The following is a 12,298-nucleotide window of genomic DNA, read 5'->3' on the forward strand; positions in this document are numbered from 1 at the left end:
TAGCAGTATGGATGGCTGGAGGGAGGGAGATTGAGCGAGAAACTCGCTCAGATGAGTTGGCGAAATTTTTTTTCTTCATTATCTCGTTCTCCGTCTGCAGTGTCTGCGGAAGGTTCGTCAGCCCCAGACGTCGAGCCCCCCTCGGCCCCCGTTCCGAGCCCCGGCCCTGGCTCGGGCAATGCCTCGCCCGGCAAGGCGGGCCAAAACCCCGGCAAGCTGAAGCTGAGCCGCAATGACCTGGAGCGCATGGAGAAGCACATCAAGGGCAACGACGTCTACAGCCCCATCTGCCAGCTGCTGGACGCCTGGAGCCACCGCAACCGCAACCTGCGCAGACACAGGTCAGAAAGCAGGCGCTACCATTGGCCGGTGGCGAGATGTTTGAACTCATCTTCTTGGTTCTTTCGGTAAAGTCACGTAGAAGGGAAGTAATAAAATAATACAAATTAAACATAATAGAATAATTCTCACGACGTTTCGGCCACAACGCAAGCAGCCGTCCTCAGGTGAAGAGGACGGCTGCTTGTGTTGTGGCCGAAACGTCGTGAGAATTATTAAATTGTTTTATTTTTATTATTTTATTATTTCCCTTCTACGTGACTTTACCGAAAGAACCAAGAAGATGAATCTCTGCAGTCACGAAAGCTTTAAATCGAAAAATGTTTGAACTCCCTCGCCTGGTGTAGAGGAGGCCGTGGGTTCGATGTTGACCCTAACGCCCGTATGTTTGCAGTTTTCACGTCTCGCTCCCTGTGTTCACGTGTATTTTTCTCTGGGTCCTCCGGTTTTTCTATCCACATTTAGAAACATGCGTTTAGAGTATTTGGCTGTGATAAATTTCCACGTGATTAGCCACTTCGTTGAGCTATCATTTGTGGCCAGGTCACTTCTGAAAAAGAGCTATATAGCTCAGTGGGCCTTACCTGGTATAATAAGAAATAGTTAAGTCTGGAATGCTCTACCTTCCGATATTTGAAAGCCAATGCAGCTATGCACTTTACATTCTAATTTAAAAACTAAATTTATTTCGAACTGCTTTTTGTCTAGAGTGTTTTTTCCTCCCCCCACACCTTCGATCAGCACGGTTGGCTATGTATGGTGCAACAGAAGTTAAATATACATGCATATATTCAAATAGGTTATACATACATATTGTGCATGAGAAGGTACACAGAGCATTGCAGGTGAAAGGAGCTTCGTGTAAAGCTGGGGCATGTACAGGGCTCTTTAGTGTTACTTTTGCATTGTAGTGAACATTATTTGAGTCGAGCTTGCTCATGTCCTGCAAAGAGAAATTAACTTATTGCTAAACCTTTACCCCGTGTCTGTTCCAGAGCATTCTTAACATTTTCCAATGCTACAATAGTTATTGAGAGGCATTAGGAGGCATAATTGATCACAAAAATACATTTTCATCTTTATCCGTACTATGTTGTATGTATGTATGTTGAACTTCTTTGGCACCGTACGTAGCCAACCGTGTTAATCGGAGTTGAATACTTCTATGGTCTTTAAATAGGCATAGCTGGATTTATGCGTTTTTAATCAATGGACAGTGCTACTTCGAATGAGCACTTTGTGTGTGTTTCACACCTTATCGCACATCAGCGCTGCTGCAAGCTCACCTGCTGCACAAGTCACATCAGGTTTTGTCAGTGTGCCAACCTGAATTTGTGTCTCATGCGGAATAAAAAAAATAACGTTATTGGCTCGAAACAAGCATGAAACTCGGCTTAGCACGTTAAATGAAAAATTACTCTGTAAGGTTGTGGCAAACAAGCTCATGAACGTATAACCACATGTTTTCACGCTGTCATGTTGTGACTGCACAAGCGCGAGTTGTATTGTAAAGACGCAGGCAGTGGTTCTGTGGTGTCATCCTCTTGAATTGTTCCCGAACAAACATGGGAAATCAGTCCCCCCCCTTCATTACTAGACTAATGGTACAGTTGGAATATAATGGGCGATAATAATACCAATGTAATGAAACACACTGCCCACCATAACTAAAAAGATACCTGCCTTTTTAACGTTGTGAAAATTAACAAAAGTCATTCTGAAATTATGAACGTATACAAATGTGCCCTGTAGATAAAATCATTCAGAGCCTGCTTGTGTAATGCTGCTGCTGTGAATAACGGATACCCATCGTACAACGGATTGTGACAATTGGCACGGTCTTCATCCTCTTCACTACCATCAGCATTTCCCAGTGATATGCATGGGGATTCTGTGACAATACTACTCGTCCAAAAATGCACCCATCTCTCTCTCTCCAAGTTAATCAACTCCTATTCACAGCGACAGCCGATGCAAGTGGCCTTGTAGCCTTGCCTTGCTTCCCCAGTGTTTCCCAATGACGGGGGGGTGGGCGGCGTTGCTTGTTTGCTCTCGCAGCCAATGTTGACTCACAGGTGTTTGGGCGAGGTTGCGAAAATATGATCGTGCACACCTGTTCCCACAAGAGTTCTAAATAGAAAATTTCACAATTTGAAGGAATTGCTTACTCTTAACGTTTTGCAGCTTTACACAACAGAGCGGCAAGTCACAGATCAGCGAACGCGTGGATGTTTACCGACGTTGTCAGTCGACCTGTCTGTGTGAACCTGATGAGTGACTAGTAGTGGGTGTCTGTGTGTTGATTGCGCAATTCCAGCGGTAGTGTAGCGGTTAGCGCCGCTGCACTCTGAATACGACGACCCGAGTTGGATTCCCGCTCACTGCTTACACCAGTGACGATGTATCTCAACCGGTCCTGGGCATCCCCGATGTCGACCCGGTCTCAAAATGAGTACCTGATGTGGTGTATAAAAAACATCACTCGGGAGACAAAGACGGCCAGGCGTGGTGCTGGCCATACCGTCCTGCCTTTATAGGTGCTCTTGAGCAGCACTTTGCCCAAAAAGTCTGTTAAGGCTATATGGGGGGTCTTTGTCTTTGTTGATGACGCAAAGCCAAACACACTTTTATCAGTTTCCACTGCATTCTCTTACGCACCTAAAATAATCGCTCTTCCAGGTTCAAAATGGTCTTCCAGGTTCAAAATAGTCTTATCCAACAGTGTTTGTTGGGTCAGTTGGTTGGTTTTAGTTGCAAAACATATGATCACACAACGCTTTGTTGGTTCAGAAGTCCAAGATAGAATTGACACCGTACAACTGTTATTGTCTTGTACCTTTGCACATTAAGCCTGGAGTCACAGATTGGCATGAGTGTGACACATTGTTAGTGCAATGTCAGTGATTCCTACTACGAACCTGTTCAATGGCTAATAGTGTGCGTGTTCTATGGCACACAGCCAAACGAAACAAACTTTCAGTTGCTTCCTCCACATTCTCTTTGCTGGCTACAGTGAGTACTTGCAACGATAAGTAATATCTTTATAATTAGTATTCGAAGCTCCGTTGGAATGTTTACTTGGCACTTTCAGCAACAACAGAAGAATGCGGCAATAAGCATGTGTTTCTTTCAACAGCTTTTGCAGCAAGCTACATCTGCTTGCAAAAGGAACCTAAGTGTTATTTTTATCAACTCATTGTTATATTTGTTCTATACATCAGGGCAGTGGTGCAGCGGTTGTTGGCGCGTCAGCTTTATTCCCGGTCACAACTAACATGTTTTGTTGCGTGTAGTTAGATGTCCTTCAACATAAATATATAAGTGGCGAGTGATATTTAAACCGGTTCTGGTCTCCCCCCCCCCCTCCTTCACCAATCCTCACTAAACAGCGTGGTAAAGTATGGACCAAATTACCTCTATGACTGACAAAACAGGGGTGGAAGCCATCATCCGGCAATGTTTACACAGAAGGCTGAGAGCCATTACGGGCGTGTCTCGCTTAGCGAGCGTTATTTTTACGATAATTCGCTATAACGAGCAATTTTAACTTGGCCCAGTTCGCACAAATGTTCCCGTAATGAGTGGAGACTGATCTATCAGCCAGGAGGGCACCACCACTGCCCCCAGCTGTTTGCTTACCACTCTCCTGTGTTGCGTAAGCGCGCGATAGGGGTGGTTGCAGAGAGGGGTGGGTGGGGGGGGTCCTCGTGGTGGTACTGTTGTGATGGGTGGGCGTGGGGAACGGTGGCGCAACGGTTAGCGCACGGCACTATGAACCCGGCGACCCGAGTTCGATTCCCGCACACGGCCAACACCAGTGACGATAAACTGAACTGATCCTGGGCGTTCCCTGGGACGACTCACAGACTCATTTGAGCACCTGGTGCGGTGTATAAACGCCGTCACTCGTGAGTCAAAGGTGGCCGGGCGTTGGTGCTGGCCACCCACCACCCCTCGTGTGCTGTACCGGCCTTCATCGGTGCTCGCTAACAGTACTTGACCCAACAGTATGTTAAGGCTACACGGGGATCTTTGTCTTTGGGGGGATGGAGAGAGCGGGAGAGGGCTGTGTGATTGATCGTGAGTGTTTATTTAACATATGTGGCTGTAAGGAGGTGATATAATAGGCTATACTGGGGAACGTCCACTGTGGTTCTTTCATTTGTGGTAAAAGTTAAATTTGATGTTTTATTACTTTATAAAAAAAAATATTATACGGTCATTTGTATTTCTCATGTTCAAAAAGTTGTTCCTGAATGGAACATTTTGAGGCTGAAACGTATTTCTCAGCTTTTAACGTGGGAGTTAATGGGAAAACGATGATCATTTCAAGAGTGTTCGCTTGCCGAGCAATATTTCGCGGAACGTATCTCACTCGTTAAGCGAGACACACATGTACTAATCTTGTACATGTCTCTGGTGTGGACCAATCAGTTTCAAAGATAATGCATAAATTATCAGAGTATTGTTTTTTGTTTACATTTGACTGCAAGTATTGTGGTTAATGTAAGCATGATTCCTTGCAGAAGGTGTCAGTTTTGTTGCCAGAAAAAAGGGGGAAATCCCTATTAGTATAATGTACATTCATACTTTGTGGTGCACGATACAGGAGTTCGCATTGGGTAACTGTTACATTTGCCAAACCGTCAAAGTGATTGCAAGGTACGGAATGGCTTTGTTATATTTATTGCCTGTTATTTTGTGACGGTGACACTTGCGATCTTTTACTTCATCCAGGAGCCTATACCGAGAGCTGCTGTTCTTCTCACTGGTGTCCATGGGAGCTGAGAATGTTGACATAAGTGAGTAACGGTGGTTATGCCAACCTGCAGCATTGTGCTCATGTATATTCGTGTGTGTGTGCTCGTGGGTCTGGTTTGCTTTTCTATGTAGTTTTACTTTGCTGCGGGATATAAAAACATCTGATAAACTTAAATGTTGGTTGATCAAAGGGCGAGTTAACCTTTTGTCATTTCATGCTGTGTCGACTATTCCTTGCCCCTTGAATGACAGAGAATATTTATTTTAAGCCGTGAATTCTAAATAGTAATAGCTGACGGTTTTTATCATTAATAATATTGACTCGGGGTTCATCAATCGGGCTAAAATCCTGGACTTTTCCAATCTCCTTCAATTGAACACTCAATCCTCTGACCCTCTTTGAAAATGATGCAGGAGAATGGAACCTCAGATTACCCACTGACAAAATCAATCACTTTCTCTTGGGCAATACTGACAGCACACATCCAGTTATCTCAATGATTGTTTGGAATACCAAGGCTTTGGTTAGAGATAGGTTTATCTCTATCGGGCCCCTATATTCCTGAGAAAAAAAATGTTTTTCAAATTGTCCAATTGAAATGTCTTTTGAGATCCCGTAGAGGTGATGCCCTGCATTTTCTGATACCAACTACAAAGTATTTTTTTTTCTTTGTAGATACCAAACTTTGTAGTACAATGAGAAACTTCTACACTGTTACTATTTTTATTTCACCAGGTAAAGCCCACTGAGCTATGTAGCTCTTTTTCAGAACCGACCTGGCCACAAATGATTGCTCAGCAAATTGGCTTATGTGGAAATTTATTGCAGCCAAATACTCTTAAACGCATGTTGATTCAAATTCTGGAGGGAAAAACCGGAGGACCTGGAGAAAAATTCACACGACCACGGGGAGAACATGCGCACTCCAGATATACTGGCATCAGGGTCGGGATCGAACCCACGACCTCCTGCATACCAGGCGAGGAAGTAAACATCTCGCCACCAAGTATCACATGACAAGTCAATATAGTTAAAAGAGTAAAATCGTTTATGTCCCAGAAAAGAAGTGCTCAAGTGTTTCTTACTCGTCATTTCAAGAATACTAATTCAGCATTTCTCGCATACGATTACGTCTCTAGAAAAGTTGACTCATTCTCCTTGGCACCTGGTAATTCCTACAGGGAATTAAGACAGACCACCATCCATTCATTGAACATTCATAATCTCATCGTAATTACAGGGTACCTTGTGTGCTGATATCGTTGCACAAGTCCTGAATGTCAATTATCTTCTAAGATAATTAAATTATGAACTAAGGACTACAGCCACTGCGCAATACCCGTACTCCAAAAGCGTAAACAGTTACTTCATGTCTGGAAATGAGCGCTCAAACGCCGCACGCAGCACAACATAAATGCAGTAGTTTACAGGCCACTAATAAATTAAATTGCACGGAACAATTTAAATTATGAGATGTCATCAGCATTATTCTCAGGGAGAACAAAGGTTACATTTGCATTTTTCAAATGAGATGCTTTTGCAAAAGAGCCACGAACGGTTGGAGATGTCCTCTGCTGTCATCCCATGTTGTCACCTTTTACATGTTTCATTGCAACCTGTCGTAAAGCCTGCCGGTTATATGTCACGTAACATTCTCTTTGTTTGATCACCCAGCTGGCCTGTCCTTGCTTTTTACAATATTTGAGGATGTTTTCACATCCACAGCGTATTTACTTATAATTTTGCAGCACCAATAATGTCAGGATTTTTTTAGACAAACAAAAATATCGGTGTGTCATATCATCTTTCAAGGCTGCCCCGTGGGCCTGTCACACGTTCTGTGGTTATTGACACAAAAATGCATTCCATCCGAGGCTTAAGAATCCGTGATGCATGCTTCGTTGAGTTGGGGAAGAGAAAAGTAACCAGTTTAGGCAGCTATTTTGGACAGGAATCATGCATACAGACAACACCCCTGTACTGAAAACAGAGCCAGTCGACTCTGAAATACCAGTTCTTCACTTTCATTGTTATTGCGGTCATAAATTATTAATATCATTTTTTTCTATATATATGTGAGTTTATTTATTTGTAAATATACTTGAAGCTTTCTTGAGCTGGTTTGTTTTATAGGTTGAATTTACAAACAACTTTGGAAGGGGAGAGGGGTCAACGCTACTGTTTAGAGACTGATGTTTGGGGCCAGAATGTGATGTCTGTTGTTGAATGCCTCAGAGGACTACACTCGTGAAGCTTTTGGCCTTTCAGTTTAGATGCATGTGGATAATGAATGCAATTTTACGGCAGGATTACTAATAAACTGGATGGAACATGGCAGCATGTTGGGAGGTTGTGATGTGTGGAGCAAATGTGTGGGATGGAGGAGAGAAAATTACTCAGCCTGGACCCCCACAATAGGAAAGCAACATTCCTATCACAGCCTCAGGGCTGCTAGCAGCATTACTCCATGCCCATGGATACAAATTTACTTTTTCAACTTTGACACAGGTGCTTCGTCCCTGTATGCGATTATCAGCCAGGTATACAAATTAACACGTCGGTACAGTGTTCCCTCGTTATTCACGAACTTGCTATCCACGATTTAGGCTATCCGCAAATTGCATCTCGAACTCTACACGACTATATCGAGAAACGAGAAAGCGAGGGAGAGAGATAACTTCTCGAAGCTTTAGAAGCATCTGCAGACATTGCGTGTATGATATTTGTAGGCCAATATCATTGTGTCCGCAAAATGTGGTATTCACGAGCATATCCGGAGCGTATCCCTCGCGAATAACGAGGGAATATTGTATAGGCCATATGCTTGCTTGTGCCCCTTTACAATACCCTTCGCCAAAGAGCTCACTCCCGTCATCGCCTGTGGCCCTGTTACTCGTCAGATGTCTTCGATCAGGAGTACCGGCGGGAACACGAGCGCATCACGACCAACGGAGGGCGGCTGCTGAACTACGACCTGCCGCCCAGCGCCGCAGCTTCCTCGTGCCGCCAGGCCTTCGGGGAACTGCGACTCTAGCAGAGGACAAGCGCGGCGAGCGCTCGCACGCACCCATCCACTGCGCTCGTGCATGCACACGTGCGACAGAGAGAGGTGTGTTCCGAGTAGGGTTGGTGAATTCACATTAGTGTTAGTTGGTCCTGCTTACTTCGTCACTTACAAATGAGGAATATGTTCACGGGGCTGGTGTCCTTGTCAACAAGCTTTCTAGCACATCTTGCACAAGCGCACACGGTGGGGGCATTTAAAATGATTTGGTACTTGAACTGTCACTATATTTGCAAAGGGGAGATGTGTTGAGCAGCAGAAAAAGAAAGCCCTGTGGATTTACCAAGTATATTATAACTCGTAGAACTTACAGGTAATTAATCAAATGTAATGTGTTCATGTGGCTCTGCCACATGGACAAATAACCTACAAATATATTGTTTCCACAGGTTAGCAGAAGCGATACGTCCCTCGAAGGTTAACTTTCTCATTTTATGACGTTCACATTTGCAGAGGATGCCAGTAGGAATTGCAAATTGTCCATAAAGCTGCAGTGTGTTTTTAAATAATTATAATTAGACAGCAGTTTGAACCCGGTCAATAAAACTATACATACACACTCAGTAGGATCATCCCTCTGAACCCCTCCATATGCCCAAATCTTGATCTGATGCCACACGCATCAGATCAAGATTTGAGAAAGTCCCAGGTGTTTGCAAACATATTGAGTGTAATTGTTTAGAACACTTTTATTGAAGGTCACTCGAGCTTTTCACATCACGTCCAAAATCAAAGAAGCGCGTTGTCCAACTTCTGCCCAATTATATCAGTCTTTGATAATGGATGATGGCATTTTCATGTGCATCCCGGGTACTGGTTCATAAAGCTGTGATTCTTGTATTGTGATCACTTGGCAAAATGTGCCCACCCAGCTTGTCCCGAAGGCTTGGCATAATTTACGGTCCATTCGGGTTTTATTTACGCCAGAGACTTGTTTTTGTGTGAGCGTGTCTCGAGATCCAGGTGTGAGGTGTGAGGAGTGGGTCCACCCCTCTTACACTTTGAGGTGTACAATTGAAATATCTTTTTTTATTTAGAAAGTGATCACTTGTATAGCAGTAAAACTTAGTGTTGCATATAAAAAAAAAATCTAAAACCCTGCCCTAACTGTGCAAGATAAAAAAAACAGTTGTACAGATTGTTGTGATATTTTGGAGCCCGTGGAAGATTTGGAGCTTTAGCAATGAAAACTTTGATTTTCGTTGGTTTAGTTGAACGCGTGGGACAGAACCTACGTTGGGGAAGGTAAATTATCAAAGGGAGTAATGTTACTTTGATACGGATGGGGAGTACAAGAAACAATTGGCCGATGCTGTTGTCATTGTGGCTGAAAGGCATTTGGCGGATGCTGCAGCGTGTCATGGTTTATTAATGACTATATCGGTTGTCATTGGCAATTGAGAATTTATTTGTCTACATTAAAAGGAGGTCATCATTTATATGTGGTCATCCAAGGTAGTGTGTCGTAAGTACTTATTGCATTAACCTATTTAAAGATGCACACTTATCACCACAAGCAGCCTTATATGTTTGGTTTATTTTCATTTTAACAAAAAGCGTTGGTTTCAAATAGTAGTTTCATTCACAATGTTATAATAGTGATCGACTGTCCAGTCTACGACACATGTATAGAGAAGGTACTTTATTTTTCACACGGAAGTTCAGATGCAACATTGGTACAATTGTACTCTTTAAGTATATGCATTTAACGTCATGTATTGTAACTTGAACGTTAGTTTTTCGATTGCAATACACAATATCTCTGTAAATGTTTTGTATGACTAAATGTGGATAAATCATCTGTACAAAATTCTAAAATTAAGAGAGAAACATCTTCGTCTAGGTTGCATTATAGATTGACTCAACTCTGGACATGATAACAACAGTATGTTCTTTTATTTTTTTCCATCGGCACAGTGAAATATTTTACACAAGTCTATGCTGCTATAATTGTTCAATGCTTTTAGTAAGACGAAGACTGCTGCGTACTTGAGACAGCAGTTCGTGAGCTAATGGACAGCGCTGTTGTGATGAGAATTGATACAAATGACTTTCTGAACACAGAACACCCCCCCCCCCCACCTCTGTTTAAGGCCATCTCTCAAGCTACAGGTACATTTCCCACGTGGGCCCTGCTGTCTTGACATTCTCGTTGCGAACAGACACTTGTTCAATGGCACGGTGCACTTAATTTGGCTTCCTCTGTTGTGTCAGTCCCTGTGTACGCAGTGACATATATCCCTTCCTACACGTACCATCCCTAGCAAGTGTGACTATGCTTACCACAATCTCAAGGGTGGGGAGAGGTGCAGTGGGGTTTGTTAATTCACGCTCATTATTTGGTGCAGTGGAGATGTCCTGTCAAGCAATTAACTTTTCCGTAATTCGCAATGAAGCACTGTTGATCAATGGAGATCGCGCTATAATCCAGGTGATGGAAATCATTAAAACAATTACAGTCCGTTTTTTCTGTTCTGGATGTGACGGCGAGTGTACTCGAGGCTGTTGTAAGTGGAGGCTTCTCTTGGCTAGGCAACGGTCCCCCGTGCACGTTGTTACGTGTCTCCACTTCTCGTTATTAAGACCAGACCATATAACACGGCAATACAGCTTGGCGCACGCCCCCTGTTCCCACGTGGCTAGCAAAGGGATTTGCACGTCTTGGTCGTGCTGTGGAAGACTGACATTTCACCTGCAAAGCGATATCACACGAGACCACTATTGTGCAGCGTCAGAGTGAAAGGGTGGAGGCGCAGGGGGAGATGCAACGGGAGTGAATCCGTCATACGTTGACCGCTGATGTGTGTACATACAGAAGATCATAAAGGGCGCAGTGATTGATGCTTCATATTTCTCACCATGGAGTGACTCGGAGGAGCATCGTTTAAATGACGTGCAACTGCGTGAAGACCCAGGGCCAATGTTGACTGGCGTCTGATAGTTGCACTGATGTGAACCAGACCGTTGATCATCAAAGGCACTTATTAAAAAGACTTAAGGATGGCATAAAGGAGACTTTTCATTGCTTCTTCAGACTTGCGAAAAGTGCAATACCCTTGTGAGGAATAAAGCTATATTTTGTTACAGTCCGAAACACCCGTGTTTTATTAGCTTGTGTAGACCAGACGTTATATTCGTACCGCAGCAATACCCAATGTGAGCGCGAGGTTCTTACCGACCTGAAGCATGAAGTAGTATTTTTATTGTCGCTTAATTTGTCTGTTTTGCTATTTGTGTTACAATTATGCCGCAATCAGGCTGCCCGCATTTTTATTTAAACACGTGAATTTCATTCTCAGCAGCGCATAAAGCTTGCAAGTTAAATGTAGTTGTGTTTTTTTCCTTTAATTCTGCTGAAATCAAACACATAGCCACCTGCGCTGGTCTTCCATCTCTCGCTCGGTCATTTGTTAACCGTTCTCTCAAATGATTTTCACATTTGTCAATAAGTGGAAAGCATATTGTTACACGTTCATTTAGTTCTATGTAGCACAGCAGGACCAAATACACATTTATCAATCGAATTTGTTGCTGCATTTCACCTAATGTACGTTTGTAACGTAGCATGTATAGACGCGTGTGTGTGTGTACGCACGCGTATTCAGTTGATTAAACTTGTGTAGAGCTTAGGGAGATGTGACCACTATTTTGTTGCATTCCACTAACTGTGCTTGGTTTTTCTACCTGATATGTCATGCTTAGGGGGGGGGGGGTGAGGGCAGTTTCGCTCTTGAAGGTGAGATTTAAACAGTGAATGGAATCCCCTAGGCATCACATACAATGGTGACTGCAGTACAAATTGCACTTGGCGATGGCTTCTCTGTACAGCTTGTCGTGTCCATTTTTGAACCGACACGTGGCGGGTTTGATAACTTGAAATGCTTTGTCTTGAGTTTTAATAAAGCCAAAACAGTAATTGCGCGTACATTCTTCTTGCTTGGCGTGACTTCTTAAACTGTCGTTCGTAAAAGTTGCCTGTTAAAGAATGCGAGTGTTTTGTCGCGTACGGTGTAAACATGGAAGTGGACATGCGTGCTCACTGGGCTGGAACGAGGTCACGATTTATGGTCGCAATCGATGGAAGAATTGTGTTTTTTGTTTTGGTTAATGGTGGCACCTCCCATTCCACAATA

The 12,298-nt window shown here is 43.4% G+C and overlaps 1 protein-coding gene across 3 annotated transcripts in view; it reads left to right on the top strand.

Moving 5' to 3' along the window:
- LOC144954224 (C-myc promoter-binding protein-like) overlaps positions 1-12,185 on the top strand; it is a 117,937-nt gene extending 105,752 nt beyond the window's left edge. For all 3 annotated transcript variants that reach the window (XM_078884776.1, XM_078884778.1, XM_078884783.1), the window contains 3 exons: positions 101-341; positions 5,077-5,141; positions 8,002-12,185. In XM_078884776.1, coding sequence (XP_078740902.1) covers positions 101-341; positions 5,077-5,141; positions 8,002-8,135 — 440 coding nt within the window. In that variant the 3' untranslated portion in view covers positions 8,136-12,185. The remainder of the gene's footprint in view (positions 1-100; positions 342-5,076; positions 5,142-8,001) is intronic.
- The last annotated feature ends 113 nt before the right edge of the window (positions 12,186-12,298 follow it).

The sequence above is a fragment of the Lampetra fluviatilis genome, chromosome 3 (assembly GCF_964198595.1).
Source record: "Lampetra fluviatilis chromosome 3, kcLamFluv1.1, whole genome shotgun sequence".
NCBI classification, from domain to species: domain Eukaryota; kingdom Metazoa; phylum Chordata; class Hyperoartia; order Petromyzontiformes; family Petromyzontidae; genus Lampetra; species Lampetra fluviatilis.